Source organism: Gambusia affinis, linkage group LG23 (genome assembly GCF_019740435.1).
Source record: "Gambusia affinis linkage group LG23, SWU_Gaff_1.0, whole genome shotgun sequence".
NCBI lineage: Eukaryota > Metazoa > Chordata > Actinopteri > Cyprinodontiformes > Poeciliidae > Gambusia > Gambusia affinis.
Genome location: NC_057890.1, coordinates 12354438 through 12373418, shown reverse-complemented (window position 1 = coordinate 12373418; position 18981 = coordinate 12354438). Strand labels below are relative to the sequence as shown.

Sequence of the window (18981 nt, the reverse complement as noted above, 5' to 3'; positions counted from 1 at the left end):
ATCACCAAATGTGATTTTTATCTGCAAAAACTGTGAATATGGATCACATCATTAATCTTTAATAAGAGGTACATTTATTCTAAATATAAAGCATTCCAACATCTCTGAAAAAAGATTTGTTACTGATTGGGTAGAAAATGTAACTCTACAAATAATTTACTGTGGAGTGTAGCAAAGCAATAGAAAAACAAACATGTCTAAAAGGTATAATTCTGCTAATTTTGTGTCCATAGCACACAATTAGGCTGTAATAGCAGGCGGCAGACGTTTAACACCACGCTTGAGAAGTCCAAAGGAGCTGTCAGAAAATGGTAGCAGCTAAATATTAAGTAGGAACACATAATCTCTGCTGAGCTCCATTTTACAAGACAAAACATAAAAAAAGTTTTCCATCTTCCATAGCCTTTTAGAAAGGAACCAAAGCAAAAAAAGCCAATTATTAACCCTTTATATATATATATATATATATATATATATATATATATATATATATATATATATATATATATATATATATATATATATATGCACTGCTGTTCCTTTCAACACAGCCATGAAAAGACAAAACACCCACTCCCTGCAGCTTGACAGCTAATTGATTAGCTAGCTCCTAGCTAAACCCCTCCCCACAAAAACTGTACAAAGTTAAGTTAAAAAGCGCTACAGAGCAAACTATTACATATTATATTAACAAAATAGCAATTTTGCTTTTATGCTAGTCTTTTTATGGTATACTTAATCATGTTCTCCAGTGCAGATTAGCATGTTAGCCAGAGCATGTAAACAAGTTACCACTGAAATAGTGCTGCTATTTATGCAATTGCCAGAACTTTAAACTTCATAGCGATGCTAAAACGTAGTCATATGGTATCATGAAGTTTTTGTCAACGAAGGAAGGTAACCTATTAGCGCCAAGTTTAAGAAATAAATCATAGGAAAACCTGTAGACAGTTTCCATTTTATATCTAAAGACAGCTGAGAAACAATTGCTCAATTTCCAATTTGTAGAAAATGGGCTAAACCACTGGTATGGTGTATGCATCATGGAAGGCATCAGTCAGTTTGATTGAACAGTGTATCTAAATATCATTAGTCAGGATTTTTTTGTATGCAGTAAAGCCAAATGCTGTCTCCTCAACAGGAGGGCAGTATTAGCTGATCATACCTGGTTATACAGTGGATAAATGCTCGACAACGATATAATGCTTTCCAAGGCTACACATTTTAAAAAAGCAGAAGCACACCAGATTTTATCAGCCATCTCCATGCAGCACAGGTATATAATTTCAGATACTTCAGTCGTGCCTCAGTAACATTGCATAAGTGCTATATCATAATAGGTTCTCCGCAAGAGAAGAGAAGTTCAACTATATGGCACTTTCTGATGGTTAAAGAGGTGAATAGATACAATTGTAACCACATGGTTGTTGTTAGAAGTCTAATGTTACAGAAAATGCCTTGAGGATTAAAAGTGCACCTCAAAAAACCTGCAAAGTGGATGATTATACCAGTTTTGGTTTTACGATAATGTCAAAACCTCATCTGCCACCAACAAATGTTTGTCACACAGAAATGAAATCCTTGCTTATGAAGTGATTAACTGAAAATCAAAAAAAAAAAAAAAAAAAAAAAAAAAAAAAAGTTCACGGTTAAAAATGAAACAAAGCAAATTATCAAATTCTTTTTTTTTGGTCAGCCCATAAAAATTATTACTACACGCATGCATCTGAACATACACTTATACTTGGACACAAATACCCTGGCTTTGTTTCAAGTGCATTACAAACTTTTTTTTTTTTTTTTTTTTTCCCCAGAGTGGATATCTTATAATGTAAGCAGATTCAGTTTCTAACATGATATTTGATGTAAAATGTCAACAGGAGGGATCATTCTAAAATGTAACCACACTGGCAGCGTCAGTTATTTTATGTGCATCATCAGCCACTAAAGAGTACACGATGGCAGATCATCTTACATCTGACTGGCTTGCGTTACCTTTTTAGCCAAGTATCAGTTTCGATTCTGAGATCAACAAATTCCTGATTCTCAAACTGCAAGAAAAGAATAAGTATCAAGTAAAGTTTTTTTTTTTTTTTTTTTTTTTTTTTTTGAAGAACGTTTTCAAGCGGAGAATTTAAAGCTTGGTTATAATGCACGACTTCCAGCCTATTTGGGGTATATTCCACAAATCCTTCTGACATTACAAATACGTAAACTAGCAACCTAAAACAAATCATTTCTGACACCCTTAGACTTGTGGGAAGGCCAGATTTCCAATGTGGCTCTCAAAGGCCAACACTTCATTTGTTTTCACTCAAGAAGCTGGCAGATTTGTTTTGCTTGGAAGCGGTGTTCAGACCAATTAGCGCATTCATGAAACTAGTAAATTGTTCTAAAAAATAAGATCATGCTTCTGTTTACTTTTACAGTGACCTCAATCAAACATTTTTTTTAATATATATTGTATTTTGCATACACATAATCTTTTTTTGCATACAGCATGGTTGAGCCCACCATGCTGTAAGGATATTTCTTTACTAAAAACATGGAAGTTGGTTAGATTTAATGGGAAGATGGATGATGTTAAAAGAATGAGTCCAGGAAGGAAAACCTGCTAGAGACCTAAAGACTTGAGACTGGGTGGGAATTCTCTTTTCAGGTGTAATTGCAGCAAAAAGAGCTTCAACAAAGCATTGACTTGATGAATAAATATAAATGTACAAAAAACCTCGACCTTTGTGGCTGTAATGTGATAAATGTTAAAAGTTTGAGGTGTACAAGTATATTGACGGGGCATGTAGCAAATGTAAGAACAAGGCACAAAAAAACTACAACTTCCTCAAACAGCAGCAGCAGCTCGTTTTTGAAAAAATAAATAAATAAAGATGAAAGGAGCAGTTGAAAGAATTAAGAATGCTGATGTACTATAGGAAATTTAAAGAAACAGGAACAGCATGTAACTAAAAAACTGCAACAATAAGCAAATCATTAGAATACTCAATTTAATCTATTAAATGGACCAATTGCTAGACTCCTACCAAACGTAAATTAAAACATGGTTTATTAAGTAGTAGCTATGTTAATCAATGTGAACTTACTTTGCCTTTCTGAATAAACAAAAAAAAAAAAAAAAAAAAAAAAAGGGAAAACACTTTCTGGACAGTTGGAAGTGTTGCTCTATTTCTGAATGCAGAACTCTTGCTACCGCTGAGAAACATTTGCAACTTTTAAACATTAAAAAAAGACCCCAAAATGATCTAAGACTTCTTTTTTTCTGTCCTCCAATGAATTTCCAGGGAGGGATCAGTTTTGGAAACAGGGCTATGAAATAATTGGAGACCAACATGCACTTGAATTTCAATGCAGACAGTAAAATTATACAGCGACAGCAAAAAATATAAATGTACCCCATATGACCACAGAAAATGTTGCTTACTCCTCATTCAGATTCTTTAATGCATGAACCCTGTATAGACACTTCGCTCAAATAACCAATAAATAAGTCGATATATTCAACAGTACACTCCATTTAGCAGCTACAGTCTACAGAGGGTTTGTCTGAGTCTCACAGTCCACATGGCACTAGACATTTTGTCCACTGAGCCACAGAGGACACAAGCAGCACGTCTCCTGATTGGTTAATGTGCGCTATGGCAACAAAGAATACCCTGGAACAATCCAACAAAACAAAAATCGAGGCAGAAAATTCAAACACATAACTCCAGAGCTAATTTCAAAAACTAACTCGAATGTTAAAACTCAACACCCATAAACAAGCGCTCTGTGGCAATAGAAGATTTGGCTTCTGTGAATAAACGCAGCTAAGGATATAGTTTCTGCTTGGGAGAAGGGTTACGCCAGCAAAAGAACATCAAACTGTAAGAAACATCGTGAAAATGTGGTATTCTCTTAAAGTATCTCTAGGACATTAAAAAAAAAAAAATTATGACTTCGCTTCTACCTTAGAAAGTTGAAAATCAGAAAAAAAAGCACTGCAAGTCATTTCTTATCTTTTTTCTGGCTAAGAGTGATATTCTTCCTGGTAGTGGTGGAAAAATGACTCAACTTTAATAGTCAAGCCACTACACTCATGACGTATGCCAACAGTTATGGCACTGTACCAATGCTTAAAACGATCTCTTTCAGAGACACAGATTTTGTTGGAAAGTTGGTGATCACGATGAATCTCTTCATTTCTCAGCTGAAGAAACAAGAGTCACAGTTGAAGTCCAATCGCTTTACCCTTTGTCCTCCGTTAAATGTTTTCATCCACATCACCCAAATGAAGACACTTTGAGAACACTCTGAAAACAAAAGAAATTCAGTCTCTTCTTCTTCTTTTAATTAATTTATTATTTTAATTAATTATTTTTTTGTTCCGAGCAGCTGTTTGCTTTGGGTGGCAGCTCAGGATGCTGGTAGCCATGTTGTTGATCTGGAGGGAGTGAACGTAAAGGGCTAGATCATGTTTATCTCAGGTCATGATGGGATGGCATAGTGCCTGGAATCAGTCACAGCCCAGAGCAATACCACCTGAATGACCACCATCAGCCAAAGTGAGGGGGTCAGGCCGGACACCCCGCCACAGTCTGGGTCCTCCTCCTGGAAGGACAAAGAAAAAAATAAATACTTAAAGTTGTAAAATAACTTGGAAATGTTTAAACTTGCTGTGTTGAATCACACTTTCAAGCTATTGCTGTCTGATGAAAGAATAGTAACGATAAGTTGGAGTGGTTGTACTCAAGCTCCAATATTAAATTTGCAGTTGTAAAGCTAAACTAAATATCTAATGAATCTGGAGAACCATCATATAGTTGTTTCAACAACTTCAAGTCAGAACTTTGAAAACAAATGAAAAATTTCCATTGTTCCAATGTAACAATCATAGGCTGTAGTTCCTCAGTTGTACATGTTGTTTAAAGAGTAAGCTATGATAACAGTCAACAAATTTAAGTGGAGCTCAGTTACATCCTTTTAGTCAAATACCAAATCATTACCAAAAACAAAATTGGGTAAAGATTTTACATTAACTTTAGAAGTTAAAAGAAAACTTCTAAAGTCTATCTAATGATATATGTTAGCTGTACAAATTAGACTAGTCTCTGAGCATGGGTAAAATTATTTCTAAAGATGTATTTAGTCATCATGCCATAATTTAATTCAAGAGGACCTGAAGCCATCTAAATTTTAAATAAGTCAAGGCACAAAGTTAAAGAAAAACAAAAAAGTGTTCTTGTCATGACAGTAGAGTTTTGAGTACAGAAGATGCTTCATCTACGGGGAATCATCCATGTTCTTAAGAGCTCACTTTGCTGAACATCACTCAATAAGTCGTTAGGTTATTTAAAATGTTTTCACATGTGATGCAGCAGAAGAAAACAAAAAGAAAAGTCGCAGGACAGTAGGACTGAGGAGCTGTTATGGATGTAGACCAGGGGTCTGCAATTCCTGTTGACAGCCGGTATTCTGCAACGTTTGGGTCCTCTATCTGTCATTAACATAAATGAATGTTTTGTGCCAAAGACTTTGTGAAACTTGCTGAGATACCCAGGCGGTAATTCAAACTTTTGATTCAGGTGTGTTAGGGCAGGAATGGATCCAAAAGTCACAGGACACCAGCCCTCGAGGACTGGAGTTGCAGAACGTTGATGTGAACAAACCAGGACTTTGGTGGAGTAACACAAATCATGAATGAGTGTGACGTCCTACAGTTACCCCTGAGCCATAGAAATCACAACTTCTATCAATGACATTACTTATGTAATGACACCTACCTGGGAAAGAGTTACTGTTTCCCCCAAAGGCTAAATGTTTGCAGAAGTCTCCTTTACAACAGCTTCCAACATTGTTCTCATTGGTTTTTATAGTTTTTTTTGGTAGCTTTTAACAATATAAATGTTCATGGTGAAGGGGATTTGTGAGTTAGGACAGTAGTTCACTATTTTTACTGTGTGAGCAAATATGCTAAATAAATGCTAGCTTATGTACCATTGGTACCATAAGGTTGAAAATAAATATTGAACTTGAGACTGAACCTCCTTATGTTCCCTACTGACAAGCTTTCTGTCTATAGAGAAGTAGCAGTTTTCTAATTCTAATTAAAGACAGATCATTGAGGAAGACAAGTAATACATAAAAAAAACTGTTGAAACTGAATATGAAAATGTGAAAAACTGTATGTAATACCTTTGAGCTCTATCAAAGGCGTGCAAGTGTTTTTTTCAAACCACTACAACCAAACTTCGTCTGTATGCATACCACGGTGAAAGCAAATTTCAAAGCTTTTTAGCAAATGGAAACCAAGTTGATAAACATTGAGAGACGCATAAATATGTGGATGCAAATGAGAGGTGAGTGATCTGTTTTTGCTGGTGTCTGGGTACGTCAAGAGTCACTAGAGGCACAGGAGTCTCTGTAGCTCGAGACAGATAATGATAGATGAGGAAAGATACAAAGAGCATGGTTCGCAGTTCAAAGTCAGGTGAGATGGGGAATATATTGAGGAGAGACAGACAGAGACTGGGAGGTGAAGTCAGACAGTAGTATAATATGAGCGAGTGACAGCCGATGAGGACAAGTGTGGGAAAACAACGGAAAAAGGCATGAAGTCGTGGAACAGAGTAGATATTTGAAAAAAGCAGGAGAGGAGATAAGGGTAGGAAAACAAACTGAGGACTAGAAACAAGAGTACAAGACATGAAAGCCAAAAACGGTTAGATTCAGTGTCAGAAAGTAACGGGACGTTCATGAGAGACGGAGAACTTGCTTTACGCGACTGACCCGAGACAGCACATGAACAGTGGCAGCAGTAACATGAGCAGAGAGGAAGCCAATGGGGAGCCAGCGCTCCTTTGGCACATGGCCTCATCCTAACCATCAACAGACAATCACAAAGCAGGACAGAGAGAAAGCAGAGAACATGAATCATGCAGCAAAAGGTCAAAGTTAGAAATCAAACATAAGCAGAAAACTCCAGAGTGAAAGAAGCATATCAAAAAAAAAAAAAAAAAAAAGTCAGATGCGTTCAATTAAGAGGCAATAAGAGTTAGTGTGTGGGTGAGTGTTTGCATTTGTGTGAGTGAGAGAGACAAAGCAGGCATAGAAGATCATTTGTGAGAATGTCAAACTGACACTGGAAAAAGGACTATAGAATCAAAATAAACGGCGCGCTCCAGCCTTGAGGTTTCACACGCAAAGATTCTGTGCAGCTCAGAAAAATATTTGTTTGGCCTGGATATTCATTAATTCTTAGAACATCTGACTGTTTATCTCTGCATGGAAAACCTTCACACGGACCTCTCTTTAGGGAAACAAGAAAGTGTGACGTGCATCAGGTAAAGATAGTGATGGATTGCTGCCATGGGTAGGATTCTTCCATGACAAACTCAGCCAAAAGTAACGAGGGGAATTTCCTCTTTTCCAATAAACTTAAACATTATTCTGGAATTGGCTTCATTCTCTCTAATAATTTGTTACTATACCTTTCATTTTTGGGAGGTGGAAAGTGGAAAAGGTTAAAGTATTTTTTTTTCATTTTGGCTATATTAGGGTTCCTACACATTTTCATGTCAAGATTACACACTTTTACAGGCTTAAAAATAAAAAAAGACACTTTAGTCAATTTTAAACCAAAGCTGCTCAAGACGTAATTTTTTTTAGTGAGCTAAAAATATTTTACTGAGTTGATTTTTACTCATTTTAAGCATGAAAGTAAAGAGGAAGAAGACATTTTTTTCCTATGTGACATATTTCTACAATGGCAAGCCTTTAAATAAGCAACCTGTCTATAAAAATGCCTGAAATAAAAGTGGAGGGTGGATGGATGGATGGAGCAACCAACAGATTCATAATGGTAGGATGAACAGAGGAACAAACTTGATTTTTGTATGTTTGTTTAACTTATATAATCAATCCTGATAACTTGAATAGATTGAGGACAAACTAGATGAACAAAGTTGATGTATGCATTACAGTATGGATGGAGAGATTGATAGACGGACAGATGAACAGTCATACTGGATGTAAGTATTTAGATAATTATTAAGGAAAAGTCTGAAAATACAAATATTGTTCTAAACTTTTGTCTTTTTCCATATTTATCCAGAGGTAGGAGATTCTTCAAATTCCTAACCTCTTCACACTATATTGAATATGTGCAAGAACTGTAATGTGTATCCTTTCTATTTCCATTTCCAAATGTTTCAGATGTTAAATTAAAGTTTCTAACATCTATGAATCAGCTGTGGATGAAATTACAAAATGCAATTTGAAACTGGGAAACTGCAGAACTACTCACCGGGAGTTATCACCTGGACCTGCACTTCCACTCAGCTCTGTGGCAAGTTCTAGTGTCTTTCAACAGCTCGCAAACTTACCATAGGTCTTGATTTAACCTTAACTGCCCTCAAATGTCCTATTTCCTGCAGCATCTGACAGCTATAAACCCACCGTTTACAGAACACCGCTGTTTAAGCTATTTTGAAATGTGTGCCATTAAAGGAAGGAAAAACTTCAATAAAAGAAGAAAAACAAAAACAATCACTGTATGCCGTTTCAGTCTTCTAAAGATTGTCCTTCTTACGAACCTTCCTTCTGGAAATTGTGTGTGTGTCGAGGAAAAATGTACAGAAAATTAATACTTTTGAAGACAAAAACATTTGTCAGTGATCTCAAGAAAAAGAAAAGAAAAATAACTTACGTGCTCAGTTTTATCAAAGCAAACTATTGGGCCTTTCCTGTAGCGAGGACTGAGAGCCATTTCACAAGGATTCGGCCCAGCAGCTAATAGAGTCAGATAAGAAACCACAACAACTAAAGAGTGATTCAGCAAAAAAAACAAACAAACAAAAAAATCCATTCTCTTCATATGGAAAGCTCTGATTGCAGTAGACATAGCTACAATCCAAATGACCTGAAAGAACATTAAATATTTAAAACGTGGATTTTGAGCACGTTGCTCAATATCTCCATGACGTGGCAGGCATTTTCAACCCTATTGGGTTTTCCAAGAAGCTCCTTCCATAATTGAATGCAGGCTTGAGTGTTTGAAAGATCATCTCAAATTTGTTTGTAAGCTACTTGGCAGACTGATCTCTTGGCCATGTGCTATACAGACAAAGACACTCAGCAGGCCAATAGGAAGTTTGTGTTAATTTGGAAAAGTCAGTTGTGGAAGGGAAATTATTGCTCTTATTACGGTTGCTGAATCTGCCAATTCATGACTGCATCCAAACACAACCTTCTTTGCACAAGCTTTTCTTAAACACCTGTCCACTGAATTAAATGCACACATACTCTGCTGTATAAAGTTTTTTTTAAAAAAAGGATACACTGCTTTTCATCCTGTATTAAAGGCCCCAATCCACATGACTGGCTGTTGCCTTGTTGTCTGTCACTAATGATTAAGACCAGGTTTGTATTTGGCACCTTTTCAGCTAGGTATTGCCTAGAAAAGAAAAAACACACAGAAGAGAGATGAGAGCACTTTTTCAACTTAAGAGCCTGAGTCGAGGAAAGACACAGTCTCACTAAGCCATCCTTACAGGAGATGTGGGAAGTAGAATATTTAACCCAAAATGAATACAGAGGAAGATGCAGGAATGGCACCTTGCTTTTTTTTTTCCTGCATGCGGAACTAACACTACTAGAATTGATTGCAACTCAAAACATCATTTTGGAAAAATCAAATCTAAGATATGTTGTGTGACACACTTTACCTGGTGGAGTTTGCACACTCAAATAAGCCTCCAAATGATGACTCATTGTTCTCAAAGAAGTACTGCGTTTGCTCTGTGATGCACACCTCCTTAGACATTGCATCCGACACTTGATCGTCCGTTTCAGCTGTCGGGTGATTTAGAGCATGTAGAAATTAACTTTATCACTAAAAATTACAACAATATAATCAGCTTAGATAACAACACCTATGTGCAGCTACATTTTCAACCAGCAGACGATAGGCGGGTCTGCACGAGTGAAGGAGCAAAGAAGAAACAAATATGGCTGCAATGTTACAGATTTGATGTGTCAAAAGCTTTTAAATACATTTTTATTGCAGTGAGAACCTCCCAGTAAATTTATAAAAATCCAACTCTTGAACTCGAGTATATTTATTAAGCATGTAAAGAAGTCCATGTTATACCGTTCCTATGCAAATTCTGATTCCTGTAGCTAAGATGTTATTTTCCATAGATAAATACGCTACGTTTTTCTGAAACCAAAATGATGTTTGCAACAGCCAACAAGCACATGTTTACAAAAAATAAAACACAATAAAGAACACATGCTTCCTGAAAATTTCTGCTTGTAATGTACAGTCGTGACACAAATTTCAAGTGGCAACAGCAAACCTACTTCAAAACTGTGTTTTATTAAAACAAAACTGGATCCATATGGCAGGAAAGAGAATTAATCCAACAAGGGAACATCTTCATCACAAAACAGACAAGCCTGATCTTGAGGCTTTGTTCTGAAGTCGTTTGTGATCTGTCATTTCTGATACTTCATTTTCATCCGCACAAAACCCGACACCTCATGTATCTGTGTGCACCAACTGAATCTATCCCAAGAGGAGGATGGGTCTGAGTTGAGTTTACAAAGTTTATTTTCAATAACATAAAAAGTTTAAGGCCAGTTAGTTCTTTTGCCCAAAAGCAATATTTGACCCTTTTACAAACCGGTTACATCTGACGGGTGAGTTCTGAGCCATAGTCTAACTTAAAGCTTCAAAGCCCTTTTCAAAGAACCAAAAGCCCAAATTTAAAGTTAGAAAAGCATCTTAAACATTTAATCAAACACACTCACCTGCATCCAGAACATTTGGGAAAGTGATGCTGATCAGCAACTGTTGCACAATTGACCTAAATCCAAAGACAAGTTCATAAGACATAGAATATTAAGCAGTCAAAATATCTCAACCAATTCAAAGGTGCATCTCAAACATTTAGAATACAAATTACAGCTTATTTCAGTCATTTAGTTCAAGTGGTGAAACTCAAAAATAAATTTGGTACAAGTATATATTTCTGTTAATTTTGATTTATTATGGCAAATAACTAATAAACCCCCATTCTCCTGCTGAAAAATAAAAACAGTATCCTGCTATGGTCACAATGTGCAAAGGCAGTCCTAAATCTGAGCAAAATAAATAAAAATAAAAAATTACATGAGAAGTTCCATAAGGCTTTACTCTTGGGCCTTGTGGAACCTGCCCATTGCTTTATCGATATTTCTGTTTTTCCAAGATACCCAATGATAGAATATTTTTTTAAAAATGTGTTTCATCAGCTAAAATGTTAGCTGATGAAACAGCTAACATCAGCTAACATTGAGTCACTACATTAACACAGTCTCTTATAGTCAATGAGAGAACAGGTCCATGATATCAATGAGTTGATCAGTCAGAATTACATCTCCCTCCTCAATACATCAAAAACAATAGTCATTTTGGTCCCAAACTACGGAACAAATGAGCCCCAAAGATGCGACCAAATCTCTAAAACATGCAAAAAAAACCCCCCTCAAAAAATCAAATGACTGCAGCTAAAGAGTCAGGCCGAAATTTTGACATCCACAGAAATTTAATTATCATCTCCACCTGTCACCAATTTAAAAGTATCCCCAGAATTATGGGCTTCCTGTCAAAACAGGACACAGAAAAAAGCATATATTTTAGGAATAGTGTCCATACAGCTCATTGAAAAAACAATTGCTAAAATAATAAAAATAAAATAATAATTCGGTAGTTGTAGCTTATTCTAATTGCTGCTCCAAGAGTCCTGGCCCCACCAGGGGAAAAAAAAAATCTGATTTCTAGCCCCTAAATCACTGCACCAACTATTTGTAAAATAATAAAGTTGGTTTGTAAGGCTCTGAATGCAGGCCTCAATACATTTCAATTGATGGTGAAGAATGAGCCATATGGACCCCCCTCAGGTTATCAGAGACCTGTTTTGTGTTCCCAGGGCCAAATACAAACCAGGTGAGGCAGCATTTAGTTTCCATGGTTCTGAGCTATAGGATAAATTCCCTGAAAACATGAAATGAGAAGAAACTGATGGCTTCTTTAAATCAGGACTAAAAACATTTTTCAGCAGTTTATTCTTACTGAACTAGTTATTTGTTCATGATGTGCATTTTATTTTTCTTTCATGTACTGCTTTAGTCTTACAGCTATGCTTTTAATGCACTGCTTTAATATAGTTAAGTTTTGTTACTTTTCTGCAAAGCACTTCGAGTTGCACTCTGCAGAAATTCTACTCGTCTTGGTATTTTTACTCTGTTAGTTATATATAAAAATACATTTCTTGAGAAACTGAATGTGGGGCTTTTATTGGCTGGAGAGCCCATAGATATTAAAATTAACTGCTAAAGACAATAGAACAATTTCATTCTATATACAAGTTCCACTTCATGAAATTAAACTTTTTGATTTGGTTATTTATTGCGATTTAGCTGGAAATTTCAAACTAAATTTTGTACTCAAATAAAAGTCGTCCACACCAAACTGCAAACCAGCAACAAAGTGACTCAAAGGCTCAATTGCATCTTTTTCCAATTAAAAACATGAACGTGAGGTTTTGGCCGTGAATATAGCCACACTGTCTGTGGCCTTCAAATTCAGCTTTACAGGACATATTGTAATACAAGCTGGTGATGACATCAAGACAGTGGGACGGAGCATAAATCAATGGAAGATTTTGTGGAATGTTAACCATCTTGGGAACAATTTATCTATGAAACAGATGCTATACTGTATGTGCATTTGGAGGAACAAATCCTTGGCTGCTTTTCATTACGAATTGGACTGAAGGATTTACAATGTTGGCTTTAAGATGTTTGAATTTGTACGAAAAAATGGGAGGGGAATGAATCTAATTGTATCCATATTAGGGAAAAATAAACTAAAAGTGACTCACCAGGCTGCAGCTGTCGCCCACCATCCCAAATTCAATATATCTGCTATTGTGGGCTAGAAGAGGCACGGGAAAACAAATATCAAAAAACAGACAGTGAATGAAGAGTTTGACAGATCATCCTAGGCACATCCTGTTTATTCTCACAGTGGCTGCTCAGATTTACAAGGCACAAATACCAACAGGCCCTGCCAAGGAGTTTTATTTTCTTCTTTTCTCTGAGGAAATTAGAACGCAGTTCTCCTGAGCAGATGCTCAGAGTAAATATGCAAACAAAGCACCGGCAAGAAAACAAAGTAGCCAATGGGTCGAGGGAAAGAGCCAACATGCTGCTTTGATTAGGGTTAGCATGCGAGGGCCTTGTTTTGGAGAGTCGCCGCCGTATTCCTGCACTCCAGTTGATGGCAGGTTGAGTCATCAAGGAGTTTTTAAACCGACCGTGTTAGAGGCATCACCCGCCGCTGATGGGGCCTTTGATCGCTGAGTATGCCTTTCATCCTATCCTGATCAATCCAGTGTTTTGTACACATTCTAAGTCAGGTCGGGAAATTACACATTTCCATCTGTCCATTGATGAGGACGGTAAACACTTTTTCTTTTCTTTTTTTTTCTTTCCTGGGAAGCTTTTGTCTAAACCTTGAAGCACCCAGAGAAACTCGCCCGTCGCTGTGATCTCTGCATGCAATCTGCGCCGTTTCACTCCAATTTGTGCGTTCTGGAAGTGATGTAAAGCAGTACCTGTTTCTGCATTTCTCCATGTGTTACTCAAACACATTAGACCACCTAATCTTGTTACTGTTACAGCAAGCCCCACTCAAACACTTTTCACCATGCCTCTCTGCTCTCCCACCCCCTCATTTGCTATATTCAGATTTATGGCTCCCTGGCGACTGATGACCTTTGTGTGTGAACGGGCAAATATAAGTTCAAATCGCTACACTTGCATTCATCTCTCTGCTCATGCACGCAAATTAGTAAAAAGAACATGTATGAATATGGAAAGGTGTGAACAAGGCCCTGGGTGTTTTGCGTGGACGGTCTCTGGCTTGTGTAACTCACCACATAAATGGATCGCAGGCCTGCAGCCGCTTTGCTCTCTCTCTTGGGCTCACAGAGAGACTGGTAGTCATAGGTGCTCTTGGCGGTGAACAGCGACGAGTTGACCAGAGTTCTCATGAGGTCAGGGTCGATGACACCAAAGAAACAGCCAATCTAAAGTTGGGAATAGGGAGAAAGCGTTCCCTTCAGTATTCGCTTCACTCTCGATGGAGAGTGCAGGGTTCATGGCACGGTGTTTTTAAAAAGAAATTTGATTCCAAACAAAAACAGAGTGGGAGACTGAAAATTTGCCTCAGGCCCAAAGGCAAAGTCTCCCGGTGTGTGACTGCGTGACCTCAAAACTTATAGGGGAAAACAATTTCAGAAACAAAGGCCAATTAAATTGTTTTGGAATGAGACAAACACCTATAAAGAACACCTTGTAGAAAGACCTGACTTTACTGAGACTGAGACTTCATGATCTATGAACTTCTTCACAGTTTACTTTCTTTTACGGAAGGTTTTTTGCAAATAAGAACTCCAGATTGTAGAGTGCAGAATGGAGACATTCTGCAGAGTTACCTTCAGGCTCTTGGCTACTTCCTTGATCACCACTGAATTTACCCTGCCTGTCAGTTCAGTTGTTTAAAAATTTTTGTAGGTTTGTCATCCTCTTTCCATTTTAGGATGAAAAATATGAGAAATGTTCGAAGGTAAGGTTGTTGTCGAAAGAAGTATTAATATGTTTCTTTCTACTTTGAAACTCAGCACCACTTTGTCTTATGATGTACAATTCCAGTTCAAAAATTTTTTGGAGGTTTGCAGTTCTAAGTAAATGTTAAAGGAATACAGCAATTTCCTTAATACAATGTATATACAGGCCCAAAGGCAAAAGGGATGGTTGAACAGGGATTTCACAGACACTAAAACCAGGATGACAGACTTCATTACAATATAGTGAAAACAGTCCATCAAGCAGCTGTAATCTCAGAGGTGTGACATGACCGCATGTTCGAAAGTGTTTAAGTACTCATGTATCCAGGTGGGAGCTCTCACATACAGTAAGTATCTTGTTGCACATGTGCTTAAATGCATGTGTGAGCACTTTAGGAAATGCAAACTATCCTTTTCCTTCCACTTTGTAGGGTCACTGTTAACAAGCGGCCCCTCCACACAAGCTTTCCAGTTTCTAGCCAAACGATGTATAAATCTTCCAATCCATAAGGTAACGAGAGCCTTCTACTCTTTCTCAACGCAGCAAGAGAAAATAATGAATTAACGATCTCAGCCTCGCCGGCTGCAGACTCCCAGTAGGTACTTAGGAGTATGAAAAGGAATGAGCTGGGGAGAGAAAGTCATAAAGAGGGAAAGACGTTTTGCTCCTCAAGGAAATATGATTGAGCGCGCAAAGGCCTCTACAAACAAAGCTGCTGGCTTTTTAGTTCAGCTGCCAAACATCAGAGGACAGCTGATTTATCCAACGGACACCCAGCCCTGATTAGGACAGAGTCAAAGCTGCATGAAGAAAAAAAAAAATAATTTCATAAATGACATCAGCGGTCCACTGTTAGTGTTTAGCACAAGAGAACAGGGGTGTTGCCTATATGTTTTCTGTGCTTGCGTTTGTTTGATTTTTGATAGAAAAATTTACCAAAATAAAAATTAATTTATAACCTGATGTGGACCCGAATATCCTTGATTAACTTATTTGTGTCTATTTTAAATGGCCTACAAATAATTGATCTATCTAATAATGTAGTAATAGTGATATTTACGCTGCACAAACACAAAATCTTACAAAGTATTTTTGGTGCAGTTTCTAGTACAAAAATCTTGGCACACTTGAAATAAAACAAAACTAAATGGCAAATAACTTTTCAGCAAGAAACAGGAGATCGATTTAGGCCAATAAATCCTTAAAACTGACACAAAAGTATTAGTTCACAGACAGATTATTCCACTTATGAGATTTTTTTTTTAATGTCGTAAGTGAAATGGACATTTGCACAAGAACTAGATCGAAAATACTTGATAAGATTTTGTGTTTTTGCAGTGTGGATAGAGATTTAGTCAAAAGCATCTCATAAACTTATCACTGGACCAAAATTTAGTGCTGCTTTAGTACCTTGCAACCTTTTGGAAAATTAAAGATTCAGATGTCTGAGTTAACGCTGTTTCTTAGCAGTGTTAACTGTCAAGCAATTCTGAATTAAAATACAAAGACCCACCTGATTAACATAGTCCTCTTGATTAGACATCACCAGGAATCCGCCATCATCCAGAATGACACAGTCTATATACTGAAATCACAGAAATGATTATGCAGATGCGCCACTATGTTGTCTCAAACACCCCCCAAAAATTTATTTAAAATAAAATAATAAATAATAATAAAAGCCACTCTTACCGGGTCACCTTTCTTACAACCACAGATTTCATCCTTGCACTTTAAACACAGAGAAACGGAAAAAGGGTCAAACATCGACACTGAGCTATGCTTGAACGCTTCATGCTGATAAATATCTACTTACATTCATCCTGTAAGTGATGTTGATGAAGCTCTCCATCCATGCATAGATGTCCAACTTCACACCCACAACTGATCAAAAAAAAAAAAAAAAAAAGGAGAAACAACATAAAATCCAGACGTCCTAGATCATACTGGTCCTCCGTGTCAACTTTACTCTTTGAACCTGAAAATTAAACTTGGCTAAAGATCACAGGCGATGAGATGACTTGATATGTGGTTCGTGCATGTGTGTTAGAGAGCAGGGAGAAACAGATGAATGAGGGGTGGCGGTTATGAAATAAGAGTGTGACTGTGGATGATAAAACTGTGGTCCGATGGTTGCAAATGTAGGTGTCTAACAAGAGGAGCCGCTGTAAGTAGGCAAAGAGGCTTAAAAAAAATAACAAAAATCACGTTTAAACATTAGAATGCTGCTTACCAGCTGGCTTGAGTGTAACGTTGTGAATCTCGAGGTTTACTGCTCGGCTCACGAGGACATCGTTATCACTTTCTGTGCGAAGGAGACAGGAAAATTTATCTTTTTTTTTACAAGCATTTTTTTTAGAAAGCAACCCTGATTATATAGTGCCCGATATTTGGCAGGTTTACCGCTGCAGTGTGTTGGTGTAAAGATGTACACGTCGTTGTCTAAACTTCGCTTGTAAAAACTCGACTCGTAGGTCTCTGCTTCTTCTTTCCAGTCCAGCCCGGCACTGTTGGACATGCAAGCACACGATGAAATCCAAATTCTGCTTTTTAAAAAAATAATTTACATTTTACGTTCTCGCAATCCCGCTGCGGTTAATTCACATTACATAGTACACAGCAACACTTTCAGTTATTCATGAATTCTTTAAGGCGATATGTTTTTAATTTTATAAACTTCAGTTTAAGGAATTTTGGCAAAAAGAGAAAATTGCTTTACCCATGACTATTTTGTGAATAAAAAAACACATTTAAAAGCTGATGAGGTGGAAGTTTTCCTGACATATTAGTGGGAACAGAAAAATCAGCATCAAAATATAAACACTTTACAGTAACATCAAAAGATTCAGATTACATCCTTTGGAAATAAGAGCCTTTCTGATTTTGGATGGCAGTGCCAATCTGTCTTTTGAGCCTTACTACAGGTCCTACATTAACCTACTGCCAATCAGAAATGTTAACTGGAAAAAATAAAGTTTTTTGTGAATCTTATTTCCTATATACCTTTTGGGGAAGACGCGAGTGATTCCTCCATCAGTCGCAACAAATCTGGCAATAACACCCTGCCTGACAAGCAGGGAAAATGCAGCTATAAGAACATGGTAACAAAAACCTGAAACATGTTTTATGCATGCTTGACATTTACTGGTGATGTTGAAATATTCAAACCATCTGTATCGCCAAACAGCAAACACGACCGCTTTACTTACTGCAACTCATTCTGTTTCCAGATCTTGATCAGATCAGAGGTGATGCCGGCATCAAGGAGAAGCCGGTTTACAAGCTCCACATTACCTTAGTGGAAAAAAAGTAGATTACTTAAACCTACAATTTTATAATTTAATACAAAATGACTGAAGAATAATTACAGATATTGAAAAAAATAATGACATGGATGAAAAAAAAAAGAGGAGAGGGAGTTTAAACACAACACAAACATCTTCTGCAATTTCCAGGCAACCAAAAATAATTAAACCTCAGGACTAAAAACACCCAAAAGGCTCAAAAGGGAGCAAAATTATATGGAACCCCCCCATTGCAATTCAAAATTCTGTGGTGTAGGTGGTGAAGTGGTGCAGGTGTAAAGAATACTTTTGCAGACATCCAACAAGACCACATGACAAACATAAGAGGCGATAAAAGGGATTGCCCCTTTTTTGGCCGTTCCTGGCTCTTTGAACCCACCATCGACCCGCTCCAGTCCATAAACGTCAGGGTTCGCCGATACACCTCCGCCGCCACCTCCCCCAGTCTTTATGGCACGCCTCACACATCAGACAGAACAGCTGGTGTAACACTTTGGTCCCCTCTGAGCCCACCATCCAGTGGTTTTCATTAGGGATTCTTTATTGAAGGCAGCCCAGGAATTCCTAATGTACTTCTTCGCCACTGCAGTGGCTTAACCGCGTAAAGCGTGTAACGATTCCTGAGCCGCCAATCCTCCACATGGGCCGCGCTCCTCTCCCTCCCTTGTGGTTCTCTGTGGACTCCATTAAACTAGCAGCTAATAACAGTGGAGGTAATAATTCAACTGGGTGAAAAGTTTTATTGGATTGATCATGTTGAGATGTTTGAAGTAAGTCCTTAAATGCAAACCATCAAATTAAACAATGGAACGCAATAAAAGAGCCCTTTTATAAATGTCCAGGGAACATTTTGCTTTGCTCAATGCGCCAACAAATGGGTAATTCATATCAATAAGTGTATGCCAGAAAGGGTAAGGATGGTAATGCGTTGGTCAGATGTCACGGAGAAGGTCCGTCGGACCTGATTTGTGTTTTATTGCTCTGCTCGCACTCTGGGCTGCATGTGTCC

At 37.5% G+C, this 18981-nt stretch overlaps 1 protein-coding gene across 4 annotated transcripts in view; it reads right to left on the bottom strand.

Moving 5' to 3' along the window:
• Positions 1-3436: 3436 nt before the first annotated feature.
• cacna2d1a (calcium channel, voltage-dependent, alpha 2/delta subunit 1a) overlaps positions 3437-18981 on the bottom strand; it is an 84572-nt gene continuing 69027 nt past the window's right edge. For all 4 annotated transcript variants that reach the window (XM_044108186.1, XM_044108183.1, XM_044108184.1 and 1 more), the window contains 14 exons: positions 17877-17961; positions 17671-17733; positions 17071-17174; positions 16901-16972; positions 16484-16551; positions 16360-16398; positions 16181-16252; positions 13974-14126; positions 12918-12970; positions 10804-10859; positions 9717-9843; positions 9330-9445; positions 8699-8781; positions 3437-4602 (listed from right to left, as the gene is read on the bottom strand). In XM_044108186.1, the coding sequence (XP_043964121.1) occupies positions 4480-4602; positions 8699-8781; positions 9330-9445; positions 9717-9843; positions 10804-10859; positions 12918-12970; positions 13974-14126; positions 16181-16252; positions 16360-16398; positions 16484-16551; positions 16901-16972; positions 17071-17174; positions 17671-17733; positions 17877-17961 (1214 nt within the window). In that variant the 3' untranslated portion in view covers positions 3437-4479. The remainder of the gene's footprint in view (positions 4603-8698; positions 8782-9329; positions 9446-9716; positions 9844-10803; positions 10860-12917; positions 12971-13973; positions 14127-16180; positions 16253-16359; positions 16399-16483; positions 16552-16900; positions 16973-17070; positions 17175-17670; positions 17734-17876; positions 17962-18981) is intronic.